We start from the raw sequence: 20,859 nt of genomic DNA, 5'->3' as shown, positions 1-20,859 counted from the left end.
TAGCTAATCTTTTGTTTCAAAGTCTCAAAACTCTTATCAGCTCCGTGTGTCCACTTGAATTTCTTTTTATCTCACCTCATTGTCTCAGGAATAGCATTGCAAACAACACTGAAATTATTTATAAACTTTCTTTAAAAACTAGGCAAACCATGAAATGATTTTACCTCGCCCAAATTCTCAGGTGTAGGCCATTCCCAAATTGCTTTAACCTTTTTAGGGTGCATTTTCAATCCATCAGCTGAAATTACAAATACCAAATACGCAATCTCCGCTTGCATAAAAGAACACTTTTTCAAATTAATGAACAACTTTTCCTCTTTCAACCTCTGCAATACTTGTCTAATATGCTTAAAATGTTCTTCCTTAGTCTTACTGAATATCAGAATATCATCCAAATGAATAATCACAAACTTACCCAAAAATCTTTTCAGAACTTTATTCATCAAGCTCATGAAAGTACTAGGTGCATTAGTCAAACCAAAAGGCATAACCAACTATTCATACAAACCATCTTTTGTCTTGAAAGTAGTCTTCCATTCATCACCTTCTCTAATTCTAATCTGATGATAGCCACTCTTCAAATCAATCTTGCTAAAATACTTTGCTCCACTCAAACAATCCATTATGTTATGCATCCTTGGCATAAGAAACGTATAATTCATTGTTATTTCTTGAATAGCTCTTGAATCAGTACACATTCTCTATTCTCCATTCTTTTTAGGTGCTAATACAACAGGTACAACACATGGACTCAAGCTTTCTCTGATCAAACCTTTCTCCAACAACTCATGCACTTGTTTGTTAAGTTCTTCATTCTCTGTAGTTGTCAATCTATATGATGCTTTGTTTGGTAAACTAGCTCCAGGAATTAGATTCACACAATGACTTATGCTTCTTAATAGAGGTAAATCATCAGGAATATCATCAGCAATAATGTCTTTATACTCATTCAACAATTCTGTTATTTTTACTAGTACTCGACTATCAGTATTTGTTGTCACTCGGTCATTTCTTTTCAAATTGTTTCCCGTTAACCATGCAAATTTTTACAGCAGTACAATTAACCTTATCTGGGCTTTCAATCAAATGCAGCAATGTTTGTTTCTTCCCATTCACCCAAAGAGTGTATTGATTCAATCTTCCATCATGCACAACATATCTATCATATTGCCATGGTCTACCCAACAAAATATGACAACAATCCATGGCATAATATCACATAAGACTTCATCAAAGTAATGTCCAATTTTGAACTTCACAAGGCATTGTTCACTTTGCAATATCTTATGCCCATCTTTGATCCATGAAACATGATAGGGTTTAGAATGTTTCGGCCTTTGCAACTGCAACTTGGTAACCAACTGGTCTGATGCCAGATTAGTAGAACTTCCACTGTCAATGATCACTTTGCAGCATTTTTCAGCCATCTTACATCTTGTCTTGAAAAGACTTCTCCTTAAAACAGGTTCCTCATCACTTCCCTTATTACATAAGGTTCTTCTCATCAGATTTTCTCCAGGCTTAGGTCCACTTGGTGAACCCTCATCTTCTCCTTGAATCACAACGTTTCTATTATTCTGCCCACTTTCAGAAGATCTACATTTGAAAGATCTATGTCCCTCTTTACCACATCTGAAACAATTACCATAAAATCTACCTCTAGAATAAGAATTACCTATTTCTCGGTAAGAATTAGTGACTCCTCGATAAGAATTACCACTTTCCCATTCGGTCTTGCCTTTGTCATCATTTTTCCATTCATATTTGCTTGTATCCTGCACAAAATTGTCAGCTTTGCCACCTTCACCATAAGATCTACCTTTGCCTCTTTGGAATCTACCACCTTTACTTCTTTGTCTTTGTTCATGTTTCTTTGTCAAGATTTCCTTAGCTTTCAAGGCATATTGATATGCTTCTTCTACACTTTCCAACTTCACAAAACTTATTTCATCTTGAATTCTTGATCTCAATCCATTAATGTACCTTGCAATTTTCTCAACATCATCATCCACATTTCCAGAGCTGATGTTCAATCTATAGAATTCGTCGGTATATTCTTTCACAGTCATGTCCTTTTGTTTCAAATTTTGTGTCTTTCTCAACAAGCTAACTTGGTAATCAGCAAGAAGGAATTTGTTTTTTACCTTGTTCACCATCTTTGGCGAAGTTCTGATCTTCTCCTTTCCTCTTCTTTGTCTATCAGTTTGCAAGTGTTCCCACCATAGCGATGCACGATGTTTCAACCTAGTAATTGCAATCTTCACCTTTCTATTATCAGCAGTGTTTTCATACTTAAAGAACTTCTCCATATCAGAGATGCAATCCAATGCAGCATTGGTATCCAATTTTCCATCATAAGGAACAACTTCCACAACAAGCTTTGAATTCGCTCTAGACAATACTCTCAAAAATCTAGCGTCATCTTGGTCTTCTTCAGGTTCTTGATTAGGGTTTGGTGCTATTGCTTCATCATCACTTACATTATCACGATGTGCTCGTCTCCTCTGGGCTGTCTCCACAACATCTAATCTAGCTGCAATTTGTCTTAATTGATCCAATATAGCATTATCAACATTATTTTCTCTACCACGAACCATCTTTACAAACCAGGTTGCTGCAAGATCATAACCCTCTGCAAGTTATAGGTCAAATCCGCAGATTTGCCACCCTACAATCAAATCCAAATCAGGGTTCTACACGATCCAATCTTCACAAGGACAAACCTCAAGCTCTGATACCACCTGACGCAGGCCAAGGTGAATAACTAGGGCCAAACGCTCACCCAGTTATCCAAACCACCCTACAAGAGTTAACACAACGGAAGCAAACACAAGGAACAACACCAAGGAGAGAGAACAAGAATATCTTTATTGATTCATCAAATATTTAGCATACATGCCCAGCTGTAAGGCCTTCTGGGTTACGTCCAATATAAATATATTCACATTCCGAGATCCAACAACAAATTCGCACTTTCAGTTTTGCTCCACACTTCCCTACTCACTTACTCTAACTAACTGACCTCTAAACTCAAACCTAGACCTCTTTATATACTAGCCAAAACGGCTTATAGAAGATTCTAGAACATAGAAATCCATAAGTCACAGCCCATAACAGATATTAACTGCCTATACCAAAATTAAATGCAAGCCAAGTCGGCCCAAACTGGAACCAGACAGAAATAACTCGGCAAATGAAGATTTTGCAGAAACTGGCACTCGACACCCACACGAGCTCGGCATCCAAAGGAATCACTCGGCAACAACTACGAACTTGGCATCCTCCAATGCTCGACAACCAAAGAAAATCACTTAGTAACCAAAGGCACTCGGCAACCAAAGGATTCACTCGGTATCCAAAGGAATTCACTCGGTAACCAAAGACACTCGGCAGCAACTAAGAATGACTCAGCATCCAAAGAGTTCGCTCGGTAACCACAGGAACTCGACAATCAAAGGAATGACTAAACGCTTGGCATCCACTAAGAACTCGGCACCAACATGCAGAAAGAACAAAATTGCAGGGTTACAAGGAAACCCAGGATGTGCTTGCATTATATTCTGATGAAGAACTTGATCATCAAGCATCTTTTGATACTACTGTTGGTCATGCTCCTCTGCAACCTAAGTAGTGTGCTGACACTTGCTTATCTTCGAGATGATGAGCTCGTTGAGGGGAGAAATGCTCGAGAAAAGAGAAAACCTACATAGTTTGTTAACTTTTCTCTGATGGCCAACATTCACAGTGTGTTTGAACCTCAAGCATACTCTGAGGCTAAATGAATTCTAGAGTGGGAACATGTTGTGACATCTGAACACCAAAGCTTGCTAAAGAATTGCACCTGGGTCCTTTCTGATCTTCCACTAGGGAAGAAACCCATTGGTTGCAAGCGGGTTTACAAAATTAAATACAAATTCGATGGTACTTTCGATAAGTACAAAGCTCGTTTAGTTTTGAAGGGCTTTTCTCAAGGTTAGGGCATTGATTATGAGGAGACCTTTGCTCCTACTGCAAAGATGAGCACAATTTGATTTGTCTTAGCTATGGCAGCACAATTTGGCTGGAAGGTTCATTAGATGGACGTCAAGAGTGCTTTTCTAAATGGTGATCTCCAAGAAGAGTTCTACATTACACAACCTCCTGGTTTCAAAGTTGCTAGTAAAGAGCATCAGATTATCAGATTGGCAAAAACTCTCTATGGCTTGAAGCAGGCCCCTCGGGCATGGTACCTTAGCGATCAAGGCTTCAAGAGAAGTTCTTCAGACTCAAATTTGTACACCAAGACTATTGACAATGACATCATCCTTCTGGTTATTAATGTGGATGATTTGATCATCACTAACAATTTGACATCTTTTATTTAGGGAATCAAACATAAGTTATGCCAGTCTTTTGATATGACTGACCTTGGGCTCAAGCATTATTGCCTAGGTGTTGAGGTTTGGCAATAGTCTTCTAGTATATTCATCTCTTAGTCCAAATATGCTAGGGCTCTGTTAGAAAAAAATTCGTATGCAGGATTGCAAGCTTACATCTACACCTATGAAGAAAGGTCTCAAGTTATCAACCAAGTCTGATTCTCCTCCTATTGATGATACTACATACTGGCAACTAGTAGGCAACTTCATCTACCTCTTTGCTACTAGGTAGTCAACTGCATCTCACACTTTATGACAGCTCCTAAGGCTGATTATTAGATGTCAACAAAGTGTGTGCTTCGTTATGTGAAGGGCACTTTAGAGTATGGACTTCTTTACTATCGAAGTTCGATTCCTAAACTTAATGGGACCACAGATTCAGATTGGGCAAGCTCTGTTGATGATAAAAAGTCAACTTCTGGATATGTGTTTAATCTTGGATCTGGTGCCGTCACATGGACCAATAAGAAGCAATAGTTTTTCTCTCCTCTACAGAGGCCAAATATAGAGGGACTGTCAAGGCAGGATGTGAAGTTGTTTGGCTTTGTCGAATGCTTGGGGATATGCAGATGTCACCAGCACGACCAACTACCCTCGTTGATAATGAAGGCGCTATCAAATAAGCATGAAATCCAGTCTTCCATGAATGAACTAAGCATGTGGATGTTCATTGTCACTACATATGACAACTGGTTGAACCCGAGAAAATAGATTTGTAGTATGTTTTTACTACAGATTAGACTAGAGATATTCTCTCCAAGACTCTTGGTCCTGATAAGTTTGTTAAATGTAGAGGATAGCTTGGTATTGTAGATAAATTAACCATTAAGGGAGGGAATTACAATAATTGATAGTCGTCCATTATTAGTTAATGGTAATCTCTTTGTAAACTATTGTAAATATTAGAATGTTTCCATTCTTTATAATCATTTCCTAAGGAAACATCGTTCCATTCTTTTGTATATAATTACCTCTCGATCTCTGTTAATAACAAACAAGTACCTCTCGGTCTCTGTTAATAACAAGCAAGTATTTTACCAATTACTTTTGTAATATTTCTACTCTAGGGTCAAGGTGACATGTTGATTTGGGATCTAGGTGTTAACATGCATGTTTTGCATTTCATGGATCATGATGTAATGCTACAGAGTTGGAGATTTATGATCAGAGTTGCGCAACCTACAATTACATAAAAGATTCATATATTTATATGGAATCCAGGGTTATAGTGATAGATGGTTTGCATTCTCATTTTTGGAAGCGCAACATGGCAGGTCTTACTACAGAGTTGTCGGTGTGGGCAATTGAGATGTTAGCAGATGGATATGTGATCTTGGTATAATTTATGCACTCATGATTGCTTGAGGGCAAACAATCTCGAGGAGGGAGGACTGTAATGTCCCCTTTTTGGGATATTAATAAATTATGGACATGTTCATGTAATAACAAGTTGACTTATGAGAACATGATATAGATAATCAAGGGGTCAATTCAATATTATAAAGTGTGCAAAAGTTTCAAAAGGAGGATTAAAATAAAAAGATAGAAGGCAGCTGAAGAGTTACTGTTGAGCATTAAAAGAGGGAGTCTCATTCATTTTCAGCTATGCTTGGATTTGAGATTGATTTTCTAGTTTCTCTTGTTGAAGCTTGAGGACAAAAACCTTCAGGATTCTCTAGGTTAGTTGGATGTAGCTCTGATTCATTCTCCTGTGGTGGATTCGCGTCAAAACTTGCATCTGAGACTATAGGTGCATTTATTGTTTCTTTCCTTTTTGACCGTGTGACTGTATTTATGATTGGATTTTTTATATCTGGTTATTATATTGTTGATGTATACAATAATGTATTTTGAGGTCTTTAATGAACATTTGCTGGTTCATTGCTAGTTATTTCTGCTGGTTTACTTGCATAAGAAATATATTTATATTTTGGAAATTGTTTTGAGGAAAAATTGGGTGAATATCTGACTAGGATTTTATAGTTCCAGATAAGTTCAGTGTTCTTTGTTATTTTGAAATTTTTTGGATGAATTTATAATATATTGTGGGAGGATTCTTGTGAATTGTCAAACAAGCGAGAAATCTAGGTATATTCTATGAATGTACTACTAGTGCATTTTTGCTAGTGAGTCTCTAACATTTGTTGATGATGTAATGTTTAGATGTCTTCAGAAACTTGTTTTATGGTGACTATTTAATTAGTGGATCTTGAGGCAAATATTATGATGCTAAAGTTGATAATTTTGATATTGCTTTGATTGGTATTGAGGTTGTCTTCAAGTAATTGAGAGACTGCATTGTTGTGTAAGGAAATGATGGTCATATGTGATTAATTATTCTGGAAGTCCAAATTGAGATTGATAGACCAAGCGATATGAGGAACACAGTATGTGATTTGAAGACCTTGGTGGTGTTGAAAAGGGTGTCACATTATCAATTGAGGAAGCACAGACCGAAATTTTTAAATTCTCTGAAAACAAAGAAGCTAGGAACACATTTAAAAATTCAGTGCAAGTTTTGTATCTTGGATAAAGAAGAGACCATTTTGAAAGCTGATGTATTTTGAAAACACAAGCTGGATATTTACTCTCCAATTTAATTAAGAAACACCTGATAAATAGAAACATTTATTGAAGGGAGAAGCTTTGTGAGGGATTCATTTCTTTGTGGGTGTTCATCCTATTCACACAATGCTTTTAGACTTTTATTTAAAAGTTGTTATGAACCCAATTCTTTAGTAGAAGGTATGTTTGAGGATTTCTGTCCTTATACATGAATTTCTTGCTTGTATATTTGCTAACTTATTTCTTGGACATATTACTTCACTTTTTTGCTAAGTTACTGGGTTTGCGCCTTGGACCCTCGAATTGGGTCCAGGTGCAAACCGGGTTCAGGTTCATGAAACGGATTGTGTTGAGTCCGGGCAGGATACATGCCTAGCCTTGTGGGTCCTCATCCTCGAGGTGGGGAATGCACTCTACCTGGACCCAACATGAAGCCCAACTCAAAAAGGTGGTACAAAAAAAAAAAAAACATTACGATAAGAATAATAATAATAATTATTTTTGTCAAACCCTAAAACAACCCATTCTAAAGCCTCCAAAAACACATTTTTTTTCACATTTGCTCTGTCATTTTGCTCTCCATCTTGTCAATTTGAATTGAGGTGATTGTATTCAACTGTGGAGTGCCAAATACTTTCCACAAAGCAGATTTGACATTTCAAAAACTTAAATTTTTAATGTTTATCTTTGAAGTTTGGAATTGATCAATGACCAAGCATCATAGATTCATATTATGAAATGATTTAATTTTACAATTGTGTATGTTTCTCTTACTTTTTTTGTGTGTGTATACACAGACACACACACACGCACACACACATACACATATGAACCCATACAATGCATAATGAAAAAAAAAATTCACGAATCCATGTACCAGGTTCTCTTATCCAACCCTCTCCCTGAACGCAAATTAGTAAGGACACAATTTCATCTTTTTGACTGCATTATGAACAGGACAGAGATGCTTGAGATATACTCTTACGAGAAAAGTTACTACTTAAGAAAATATCAGGTGCTTTTTGACTTAAATTCAGGATAGCAAAACGGAATCAGGGCATTAGAGAATCTTCCTAAGCTCAAGAAACATATTAAATGTTCTTCTACCATTCTTAAGTTACAAATTACATTGACCTCTGCCTCCTAATGTTTTGAAGTAAATGCTTATTACAATTAGATAAAATTTGAGTGTGAAAGCACATACTGAATCCTTGTGACAGAGCATATTCAACATGAGTACACAAGGCCAATGGTTATGTTTGATAATAAGAAAGATTTAATTAAACAATTATTGTAATCCTTTTTGTCAATTCTTCTTAATCCAGTATTTTAAATAAAGAAATTTCTTTTAGCCTATTGTATAAGTAATGTTTTGTGCCTTTCATATTGTAACAATGCTGTTTTTTTCTGTTTTCAGGGCCTGCAAACTTGTTTGGTTGCTTTACTTTCGAGGTAAGCTTTTTTGTCATTTATCTATCACTGATACATGTACCATTTTCTTGTACTAGAGTTGGCTAAGAAAATTTAGACTAAGAAGGCAACTATGCTGTTCTTAAATCGTAAAGGATTTTTCCGTGAAGAAAGATGACATCCATTTATTATTTTATGCCATTGTGACATTAAATAAGGTATTAGATTAGTTTGCCACTCAAGCCATCATATGCTTTAAGTGATGTTTTCGAGTACTCATGAACTTTATGTCGATAGGCAACCCGATATTGAATATTTCTTTTCTTTAATTGTCTGGTTTTGTTTCATTCTAGGAAGTTGAATATCTGTGGGGTAGAATATAGGTCCCAGAGAGATGAGAACAGATAAACATGCTCTATAGATAGATAGGCAGATAGACTGAGTAATCTTTGTAATTCTTATTGGAAATGGCGGATACAGACAGATTTCTAGTGGGTTTCTCCTCAATTTTCTTGGTGCAGAAGTAGTTCTTGTCCATTGTACTATATGCATGACTTGTACGCTTGGAACTGTGTTGAAACTAACCCCTGTTTCTACCAAATTTCTTGCCTTGTTCTCTGAGGTATTTTGTCAGACAGTTCGCATGCATGTAGCATAACAGAGTTTGTTCCAGTTATATGTATTTCTTTTCAGTGTGTTTTGAAGTATCAACTCAATAGATAATTATAACAGCCGTCAAACTTACAGCAGATTAGAGTGCAAAGATTTCTGACCTTCTGACCACCGTAATAACCCTCACTGTTTTGATCCAATTTTTTACAAATATGTTTGCCAGATTTACTTCGAAGACATTATGTGAAACATTTTGCTCGCTATGAATAGGACTCGCAGTTTCAAATTTTCTTAAAGAATTTGTTTGGAGGAATAATGTGCAAAGTCTAATTTGAGAAGGCAACTACATTCCAGTATTAAGTTACTAACAAATAAATAGTTTCACATTGAACGGCAGAGATTAAAATAACTGACCTTTATTGATAATAAGTTCTGATGCATGAACCTGATACTATCAGGGCCAACTTTTGGCGTATCACTGTGAATATAAGGGAAGTGTGTACTGTCTTTTGCTACTTCTTTTAATATTGCTTAAGTAAATATTCACCGTTCAATCTTTCATATAATGCAGAGAACCTTCTGATTTCCATAGCTATGCTCCACGGGGATGTGTCCCCTGATGAATCTTCCCTGCTCGTGTCCCTAGGACGGTACGGTTATGTGGGGATGGGAATTTTCCGTCTCCAAATATATTTCCCTTTTCCCGATAAAGGGGACATTTTCGAAACGACACTTTGCGAAAAGTGGGGTATGGGGGAATGGCTAGAAGTCCCCTACCTGTCCCAGGAACTTCTAGCCGTCCCCTATGGCACAAGCCATTTTTGGACTGTCAATTTTAAAAAAACAAGACATTTTTAAATTTGAAAAGCAAGGCTGACTTGTCCCCAAAGACGCCCAAGCCACATTTAACAATTTCCAAAACCCAATGAAAGCATAAAACAATCAAAAGATGAAAAAGAAATTCAATTTCACATTCGCAAAGGAGAAGAGCAGCAATAGGAGGAGCAACTGGTCAAGAAGTGAACAACAGTTAAAAGAGGAGGTTATGGCATCAAATCTACTTGATTTAGACTCTTACACATACTATCTACTGATTATGAAAAGCTATATATTATTTCAAACTCCTATGTATATTGTTTAGTAGTCTAGTTATAGTATTTACATTTTAATATTATTACGGAGAACTGATTATGGAGTTGGGCTTTATGTTATTGTTTGCTGTTAAGTATTTTTACATTTGAAATTTCTGTTTAATTTCACACATAAGACTTGGAGCACTTGGGCAGTTTTGCTATATGTAATATGCATACCATATTTTTACAATAGAAGTATTTGAATTTTGACATTTGGTTAATTTTCTCTGAATTGAGCTTCAATAATGTCTATGGTGAATGTTTTATCATTGTTATGATATGCATATATGAGTTTTCTCTCTCTATATACAAATTCTCCTTTTTAAATAGTCGTCCCATAACAACCCGTCCCTTAAATTTTGGCTTTGATCTGTACCCATACTAGAAATATGTCCTTGTCCTAGAAACTCTGTGGAACATAGTTGCAGTGATTGGACTTCATTATTCTCTTCACACCCAATCAGAAAATCTGAGTGCCAGAGTCCAAACAAGGGCTAGGAAATGAACCGATAGAAAAGAATATAAATGCCAAACAAAGTAGAAGTTCCCCTCACCTCTAATGAAGTTATGAACAGATGTGACCAACCTCCAATATATAATCAAAGGACTATGATCAATGCCTGGTCTAAATATAATGATGATTGTAGCATGAACAAGATGTCGCTTAGAATCATTGTATCAGAGTTAAATCTCTCTATTTTTGTTTCTCTCTTCCATAAATTTACTTCTATTTGTAATGGTTACTCTTCTTTTATGTTTTCATATTCTCTCCCTATTCAATATGGAAACTTTCTCTTTCTTTCTTTAGAATGTTTCTATCTCTCTTTGTTCATTGTAGAAACATTCTTGTGTATACTTGTATAACTATAAATAGATCTTTTATGATCTCTGTTTAATAACACATTCATTATTTTACCATAATATGGTATCAGAGCTATTTTTCTTGAAAAATAATAATTTCATTATTGAAATTTTCTGAGTTATTTTTTGAAATAGGTTTTGAAAATCTTTAATTTCTTTATGAAGTGTTTAGACTCATAAGTTTTTCAAATTTTTTTGCTTGGTTGTGTTCCATTTCTTTTTGTAGGGTTGTTAGTCTTCTCAAAAGAACTTGTTCTCAGAAGTGTTTTTTTTCTGCAAATCATGTTTTTCCTTTTTGTAGTCATGTTTTTCTCTGTGCAGTTTTTTTCCTACAACTCGTGTGTCATCTGCCTTTCCCTTGTCTGCGCAACCAATTTCCTCTGAAAAACAACTGGTTGCTTTTGCGTTTTTGGGCTTGCATTTGACCTTTTTTTGGGAACTTATTTTTATGCAATTTTGAGGCCTTCTTTTTGGACTTTTTTGGTGAACCGATTTGTTTGCAATTTCGTGGCCTTCTTTTTGGACATTTTCGACTTGTTTTCTCTACACATCTTCTGCAAAGGACGGCGTCTAGGGTGTTTTTATCCCTCTATCTTTGATTTTTGTCCAATAGTGTTTGCTTTTCCACCATTTTTACAGTAAAAACTACTGTTTCTTGTTTTTCCCAAAAAAACTATAGTGGGCCGATCTTTACTTTTTTTGGTGCATCTTAATCTGTGCTTCAATTTTTGAGCTTGGGTTTTTTGAGCTCTCTCTGGGCGCCCTTTTAGTTTTTTGGGTATTCTGTCAATCTGCCTCAAAGTTCATGCTTGTTTTAGATATTGAACTTTTGTTTGCATCAAAATGTGTCATGGCATATCTCATCAATCATCTCTTAGAAGGCATTCAACGATTCAACCGAAAGAACTACAACACTTGGAAGTAGAGAATGATGACGATCTTCAAGTATGCCTTGAGGCGGTTGTTCTGGGTACCGAGACTCGTCCCACCACAATTGATGCTACTCAAGAGAAGTTTGATGAGCGTAATCGTGAAGCGGTTATGCTCGTTAAGATTTCAATTATTGATGATTTGTTGCCGCAAGTGCCGTTCGGTAAGACAGCTGCATAGATCTGTAAAATACTGAAGGATCTCCACGAGACAACAGATAAAAGCTCAACTTTTTTTGTAAAGAATCAGCTATTCTCTATTATTATGGATGAGCACGTATCCTTATAGGAACACCTTCTAAAGATTAAGCACATCAAAGATAAGCTTGAGGCCATTAGCCGTGCAATGGAGCAAGAGGATATGGTGGTCATTACTTTGAAAAGTCTACCAGCATCCTATGAGCACTTTATTGAGAGGCTCAACATTATTACAGCTAATGTTGATCTCAAATTTCTAAATTTGTGCACCAAGCTTCTGCAGTAGAACTGTTGGAAACAACATTTTTGTAGCAATGCTCCATTCTCCTTTGAACAAGCATTTTCAGCCCAATCCTTTCACAAGGATAAAAGGCCCATCTCAGTCATTTGATCAATCTCAGGATAGCTCAAAGAAGAAGCAAATCCTGTGCAACTATTGCCACAAATTTGGTCATGTGATCCGAGAATGCAGGACTTGCATTGGTTCTGAACAACATAATGAGGGAGGGTCTCAGCAAATTTGTTTATTTTTGAAGTTAGATTGACCATTACGGAATGGTATTAGAGTTAAATCTCTCTATATTTGTTTCTCTCCCTTTTCCATAGCTTCTATTTCTAATGCTCACTCCTTTTCTATGTTTCTATATTATTTCTCTGTTCATTATAGAAACTTTCTCTCTCTCTTCAATTCTACTTCTCTCTTATAGATCATTTATTATTTTACCATAATATGCTGAAGAGTCTCTTGCACTCTTATCAAATAGATCTCTTATAGTTGGCTGATAATATTTAGTTAACCCTGCAATAGGTCAACATTTGTAAAGTTGTGCAGATGCCAGTATGAATTTATTGCTGGAAGATTAAAGTCCCTTCAATGTATCTTTTCTCCATGCTGGCATACCCATGGCAATATTAATTTTGGCCCACATACAGTAGTAGAATTACCCAACTAAGAATCAGATCTCAGTCAACATGTTTCGTCAAACTTCAGAAAATGGCCCAATTGATTAAATTACACAATATTCATTGCTAATATTGGTAAAGTGATTAGAATAATAACTCATCTGTTTATATGCTCTCAATCTCAATCTCCGTAAACATTATTGTTTAAAACAGAATGCTCAATACAAACATCAATGCCAGTATATCTTTTTCTGAAATAAATAATCGTCAGTCCACAATATCAAATATAACATACTTCGGATCTGCTGATACCTTTATTACTGTAAATTTGTCTCAATTAGAGACTAATCAAATTTTGTCCAACTATGAATTCTGTTGTGAATCCACATCAAGAATCGAATTGAGTTTCCGTCCAATTGACCAATTGCCAAGGGTTCTCATCCCGACAACGTTGAACTGAAAGCCTGAAGCTCCCAAATTCTCCAAGAGAAATCGTTAAAAACCAAGCATAATCTGACTGAACCTCTCACTGTTCTTTTTTAACCCATTGCAGTGACTTTTGGCTTTCCTTCTGAATGCCTCTTGATATTCGTTTCTTGTGTGTTTTGATCTCCACCGACTTAAAATTTAACTTTCAACTTAAGGTAAATAATAATAAAGTGAATTAAATTTCCTCTTAACTCACTCACTTGAATACTTTATTAAATAATTAAATTATGTTGACATTAAATTCATTATTTTTTGACAACTTAAATTTAATTAATTTCTAATATCCAGATATAGGAGACATTAACTGTAGCTTTTCCAAAGCTTAAGAATTCTCTTATTTAACAGCAAAACTGTTCTGCTGGCTTTAAGCTACCAGGCAGCTCACAATTAAGGCTGCTTTCTTGAGTTTTTGCAATTTAATACCCTTTTGATGCCAGTTGGCCTATGATTTGGGGTCTCAATGGTCGGACTAAAATCAAAGTATTCTGACAACTGATGTTCCCAGAAAAGAGGCTTAGTGGGTCCAATCAGTTGCCATCAAGCTGGCAATAAAATTTGAGCACCTCTTTTCATTCATTTTTTTTTCGCATGGAAAAATAGCCTGGGTTAATCTACTAATTGTTTGCATAAATTCTGATTTCAAATTCTACATTGGGCGTATCAACAAAATTAATCAAAAATTCATAAGAAACCATGAGATTTACCTCCCAACATCATATGCTGGAAAAGTCGGTTTGAACGGAGAAGTAGTAGCTTAAAAGTTCTTCACAAGGAAAGCACAAAACTACATGGTATTTGTAGAAAGAAAGAGATGTCAAATTAAATTGATGTCTACGAATGACCAAGAATTGATGAAAGTAACTGAAGCATACAATAGGTACAATAAGAAAGTACTATGGCGAAAGGGACTAGACAGAAGCGAAAAATGAAAAAGTGAGTGTAGCTGGAAACAGATATATAGCTGGAAACGGATACATACAAGTGATCCTGGCTTCAGATACAAATATTGCCGTTATTATTTCTCTGTCCTTGTTTATACCAACAATTTCTTTATAGCATTGAGAGTAACAATGTTTAGTATGTTGTCTGTCCTACTCCAAAACAGTCACAGATCTCTAAACACCATGCATACCGTGTGAGAATTATTAGCACAGCAGGACAGGCTGCATACCCTGCCGAACCTGATAGTAACAGGAAAACATATGGAAAGGATATTCACTTGCACAGCAGTACAAAATGATATTTTCAGGGAAAAGTGATGCAACTCCAAGGGAAACTCATGAATTTGTTCGCATGAGCATTATGGCTATAGAGTCCCGGAATGATATTCTCCATGCAGCATTAATACATAGTACTCAGACTGGAGCCCGTCACAATCTGGTTGTTGGTCAGACCTCTATTATCATTTTCCATACAATATCTTCATTTAAGACTCTGTGAAGTTATCAATTTCATCAAGACAGTTCAAGCCAATAGGGGGGCCCCATTAGTCAAATATATGATTCCAGCTATAATCACCTCCCATATATTTTAATAGGACTTTAGACTCAGTAATGTTAATTCCAGATTTCAATCCTAAAACAAATATAAAACCTGACAAAATACAATTTCCTCCAAACTACATTCTTATTTATTGAAAGATTTTATAAATCAATACAAAAATTATTTTCACCTTCAATGCTAAATTTTGCATGTGTAATATGGACTCCAAGAAGACTCTCACTACACCAAAACCAAGAAACCCACGTTGGAAACACAAGAATATCTTCACCTGTCTAAAATCCCAAAATACACACAAAGCCAAAATTGCTGTAAATCTTGAACCATGAACACCATCCAGCTAGGGTGTGTCTCTCAACACCAAAACCAACAAGATAGGAAGAGGATATTCGTCCTTGAACTTGAAAAGAAGAAATCCTTTACTTCTTTCCATCAACATAACATTATTTTCGCATATTCAACTTTTGCTTGTCACTCTCTTGGCATGGCATAACCCCCCGTCTTTTGAACACTTTATTTTACTTAAAAGCATATAGTCACATAATAAAATATTTAAGTGAGATTATAAAATTATAATTCCAAGCCTCAGAAAACCTGAAATTGAAAACTTTGTACATTAATGGAAAGGCTGAACATAAGACCAGTTTCCGAAAATTGCATGTATTATAAATAGTAATATGCTAAAATAGCCAAAACCATCAAAACCTTGAATTTGAAGATGCTACTCTCTAAAGCTAAGGGGGACTATGGTTGGGATCTCTCAGATATATTAGCACTCTATAGAAATAGTAATATGCTAAAATTATAAATGTTTCCCGAAAGTTCTGAAACTGAAGACACTGCTTGTTGAAGCTTAAGAGGAGGCTGAAGCTATGGCCAACTGCTAAAACTACTATAAATAGTAACTCTTACAAATAGCAACTAATAAAAATAGTTAGTCAACTGTATCTCTCAACTAACCAATCAGTGTCCAAACTGACACAAGTATGAAATCCTGCAGAAAGTGTTTCTTAGCACCATTGATCTGTGTCAGTACACTGGCAACATCGAAATACCATTTGTTCCTACTGACACCAACCCAAAAGACAAACAGTAGCTGCACGGTAGTCGGCAGCACAAAAAAAATAAAATTGGACTGGGACTCGTCAAAAACATAGGAAAGGATTCGGCAAAATAAGAAAACCATAGGTTCACAAAAAAAGAAAAGAAACTAATGCATTAAGAGAACATAAGAGCCATAATTGAAACATTACACACGTTATATGATCTCTAAACTTTCAATATTTGAAATTTTATCATTCATGCTCTGTTTCAAACTTTAAAATGTTAACCAACATAAGTTTATAAATGTCTACAAAATTACATATAATGACATGTTCAAATGTGAAAATAAAAAAACTAAAGACTACATCTCCTCTTTCCTCTCCTAAATTCCTTCTGCAACTTAATTTTTCAGGGCTTGAACTAGGTGATGAGGTATCTCAATGATGATTATATCCTCTACTTATTCAAACCCTACTGGCTGGTTTTGAGCACTAACACATGACAAAAGTGAGGAAAAGTGAAAAGGAAAACAGGTTTGAAGTGGGACTGTGTGTTCCCAACAGATAGTGAGTCTTGATGAAGGGCTTGGGAGTCCTGACATGAGACCCACGCAGAGTCCACCTGCAAAACTCGGGAGTCTTAACATTTGACACGCCTGGAGTTGGCTTGCGAGTATGTGGTGAGTTGACTCAGCGTGCCTATGGACTTGTGAGTACTTTCGAGGCTGAGGTGAGTTCAGAGGCGAGTCCAAAGAGTCTTGGAAGTTTGGAACTATTAGTTGCACAACAAGAGAACCAGAAAATGTGAACATTACAAAATAATCCTGATGAATAACTTTGAAAACAAGAACAGCAAATCAGTCATACAAGAACAGTCAATAGCACAGACAGTTTTTTTCAGAGCATTACAATGAAAGGAAATCAGTCATGAAATTGTTTATGTTCCTCTCAAAACGTCTACATTGTCAGAAGATTTGATCACTACAATTTCGCATGGATTTTTATATCATCCAAAATATCAGCATAAAATCATTATGCAGGCTTATTTTATTTATTTGCCTTCCTTTTTTGACTTCTAATGTGTTTTGTGGCTTTTGCCTATTGTTTTTTTGTGGGAGATGTTGATGTTTGGTAGCTTCCGTCAGATAAACCTATATATAATTATATATGAGATATAATTTATATATAAAGGTTTGTTATAATATGTGAGAAATTAATATTACATATATATATATTAATGATTAAATGGTTATTATATTAATTATTAAATTAACAACTTCTTATTTCTTTTCTCATTATAAATAAGGGGTCGCTGCCATTTGGAACACACATACCTAATATAATGGCAGTGCTAAGTACATTTGCAGTGATCCCAGAAAATCAACATGGTATCAGAGCTAGGCTGCAAATGTATCAAAGAAAAAGAGTGAACTTGGATTGTAGGCCAGTGATCTCTCTGGAATCAGCGAGCTATGTAGGACAATTTTTGATTGCTGACTCCAAGATATCTACAAAACTGCGCATGGGCTGGATACAACCAAGTCAATGCTTGATTGAAACGTCGGGCTAATATCCTAAAACCAATACCTGAGAATATAAAGGTTATGCGAAGAAGTGTCTGTAAATTTATCATCATCTGATTGGTTACACGATTTCAGACTCAACAAACCATTAAGTCGCCAAATTATCGAGGCTCTACAATATGCACATTGCACACCATGCATCAAATCTTGGATTGTGAACATAGTATTGGACATTTTGAAATAAACTATTATCCAAAATAACTATTAATTAATCAGGCATCATCCAATCTGACAAGTGATTTATGAGTAAGCGTGGATTCAATTTATCAGAGTATAGATTATATAAGTAATAGGCCTTCCCATAAAAGTTCGCCATTATCTATACATGCCACAACGAGTAATACCGCAGAAGAAAATAGTTATAACACATCATCACGGAGAGAGATGAAACAAATAATATAGCCTTAACATTTTTATATCAGATCGTTGTAGAATGGTGCGAGTCCAGAGGAGACTCAACATTAAAATTGCAGGAGGAGGCACGACTGATACATCACACCTAAATAACAGGGCATACCCACAGCGAATTAGTAGACAGGAAAAGGGTACCTCACATCCAATGTGGATAACACATAGTGACGTGACAAACAAAGACACCCCAATAAAATGAGGACATCGATGATAAGTAATAGTTGATTGCAACAGGGTTTAGAGGAAAGGATTGAATCCAACATTGGTGACGTGTCACTTATCTATGCCCATGCAAAGGTACAAAGACTTGAGTGAATTTAAGTAAGATGGCTCGCAAATGAAAAGTCAACTAGAGGTATGGCCATAAAGCCTATTGGAAGATAGTACATATAAAATTATAGAAAGGAAGTCGATGGGGTTAAGAGACCGTGAGCCAACTTAGAAGTTGGCAGTGAACAAAAAAAGACATTGATGAACGAAGTGACTCAATTAAAAGTACACTTAAAGATGAAAATAAACCATTTGCCATAAGGAGGAGTCAGTCAAACTTAGTTCTCGAGGGCTAAGATAAGTATACATTTGTATGTATTATTTCATTTCAAATACGTCTTGCAATTCTATATATAATATGATGAAAATGAAATATTTTGAGTGACATAGAACAAGGTGAATATGTATTAAATTATGAAGTCAAATATATATTTTCTAAATATTTTTGGTCAGCATAGATTATTATATTTGACATTAATAAGAAAACAATATGTTGAAGATATAGATTTAAGTTAGATTTATATTATATTGAAATGATCTTATTATGCTTGGGAATTGTAGTAGTCTTTCTCTTATTTATATTTCTATACGAGTTATTTGTCGTGATCTTTTCCTTCAAGAATATTTTTGTAGGAAAAGGGAGATTGCGATTTAGAGGGAGCCTAACATTTCATTAGAGGCAACCTTGAAAGAGAGGGAGCAGATAGAGGATACAATTCAGTCAACCTTCGGTGATCTCAAACATATTGATTCAGAGGGAGTAAACCATGTTATGATGGATTCTCTAGTGATCAATAAACTGTAGCAATCAAGAGGACTGTGATTCATAAATATACCTTGTGGCTGTGATTTTAATGGGCCTACCTCCTTGTGTACGTCGTGAGGAAGTGACAACTTTCAAATGATGTCACTTGTATTTGCAAAAGTTATTTAAAGGTAACTATCTTACAATAACTTAATTTTCTATTATGATGGATATCTTACGATGTCAATGTAGATCATGATAGATTATACTTTGCATGGTGGATGTTTATAGGGTAAGTATTATAATAATGTGTGTGCACATACCTTATAAACATTTTTTGAGTATATGGTGAATGTTATGCATATTGATATTTTGGAAGGCCATTACATAGAGTACTTGGTGAATATCACGCAACTTGATGTTCTAGAAGGCCATTACTCACAGTATTTGGTGAATATCTTGCATCTCAACATTCTGGACGGCCGTTACTGAAAGAGTATTTGGTGAATATCATTGATATGCTAGAAGGCCAACACTCATGATATCAGATGTGATATCAAACAGTTTTGAGTAATTGGTGAATATCATGTATTCTAGGAGACCAATACTCCTGATATTAGATGTAATATCAAAGACTTTTGAGTAATTGGTGAATATTGTAATATTTCCACTCTTTGGGACAACTTTACCTATATAAACTATTGATAACAATAAACTATTAAATTCAAATCTAATGTTTTATATCTAGGCATGCCATTATTTCTACGCATCCTTAAGGAATACTCCATCAGGCTTCCTAACCCTTTGGGAGGATCCTTCAGGTTCTTGAGGAACAACATTCATTTATTTGGCCTTCTTAAAACTACCTTTCAAGTTCGGCTTTGCAATCCTCTGTGAAGACCCCCCGTGTTTCTCAGAACATTCCTCAGTTAGTTAGCTATCATCCTCGGAAGTTATTCCTAAAAGGTCTACAAGATTTTCTTAACAAATCCACTACATTGCTCTTATATAGATTTATATAATATTAAATATAGATCAATGCTACATTCATTATCAAATCTATTTATTGCTACTATAAATTCTAATTAGGGTCATTAAGAATTCTTACATTATAAATCATATAATTTGTAAGCCTACCTAAACTACTCGTGTCTCTGCTATTGGAGGGTGTGGATCTCTATTCCCACCTAAAATGGGATCTCTAGGGCCCTTCGCTCAATGTTACAGCCTGTTGTCCTGCATTTTGTCAACAAAAAATGTTGGTAACGATACGAAACTTTTTCAAGCTAGTTTTGCGTTTCTCTAAGCTTGAATTTGATATTCAATTGCTTAATGTTGATCAATCGATCCATTTCAATTTGTATATCAAATCTTTTTACTAAAGGCTTTTGTCAAGTCATTTTTGTTTTTCTTTCTGTCTAGCCTTTGCTTGATGTTTGAAGCCTTCATCATCCGTTCTTTGCTTTTGAGTTTGTGTTTGTTGGTTTTTAGTACTTTGGTTTTGCTTATGTCATGCCTTTCGCTTTTCTCTTCAATTCTGTCTAACTTAGAGCTTAATCGGTGTTGTCAGTCAAGAGATATGCCCGTTTTATTGCCTCAAAAGTGGACCTTTTTGGTGCAACAACACAATTTAAAAATATGATATATTTTTAATTTGACTTTCACTCTTTCATAAATATAACTTAAATTCACTTTTTGTTACGTTTTTAAATTACTTTTACATTTTTTAACTTAAAGTGACTATAGTGCACTTTATGTTATGATTTTAAGTTGATTTACTTTTTAATTT

General features: G+C 35.3%; 1 protein-coding gene across 2 annotated transcripts in view; it reads left to right on the top strand.

The window, feature by feature from the left end:
- The window catches only part of SPPL2 (SIGNAL PEPTIDE PEPTIDASE-LIKE 2), a 261,784-nt gene that overhangs the window by 109,717 nt on the left and 131,208 nt on the right, over positions 1-20,859 (top strand). For both annotated transcript variants that reach the window (XM_089825624.1, XM_089825622.1), the window contains one exon: positions 8,401-8,435. In XM_089825624.1, coding sequence (XP_089681750.1) covers positions 8,401-8,435 — 35 coding nt within the window. The remainder of the gene's footprint in view (positions 1-8,400; positions 8,436-20,859) is intronic.

Source organism: Cupressus sempervirens, chromosome 4 (assembly GCF_028749045.1).
Source record: "Cupressus sempervirens isolate cs-2001-9-10 chromosome 4, ASM2874904v1, whole genome shotgun sequence".
NCBI classification, from domain to species: Eukaryota; Viridiplantae; Streptophyta; class Pinopsida; order Cupressales; family Cupressaceae; genus Cupressus; species Cupressus sempervirens.
The sequence above is the reverse complement of the archived record's forward strand: the minus strand, read 5'-3'. Positions and strand labels throughout refer to the sequence as shown.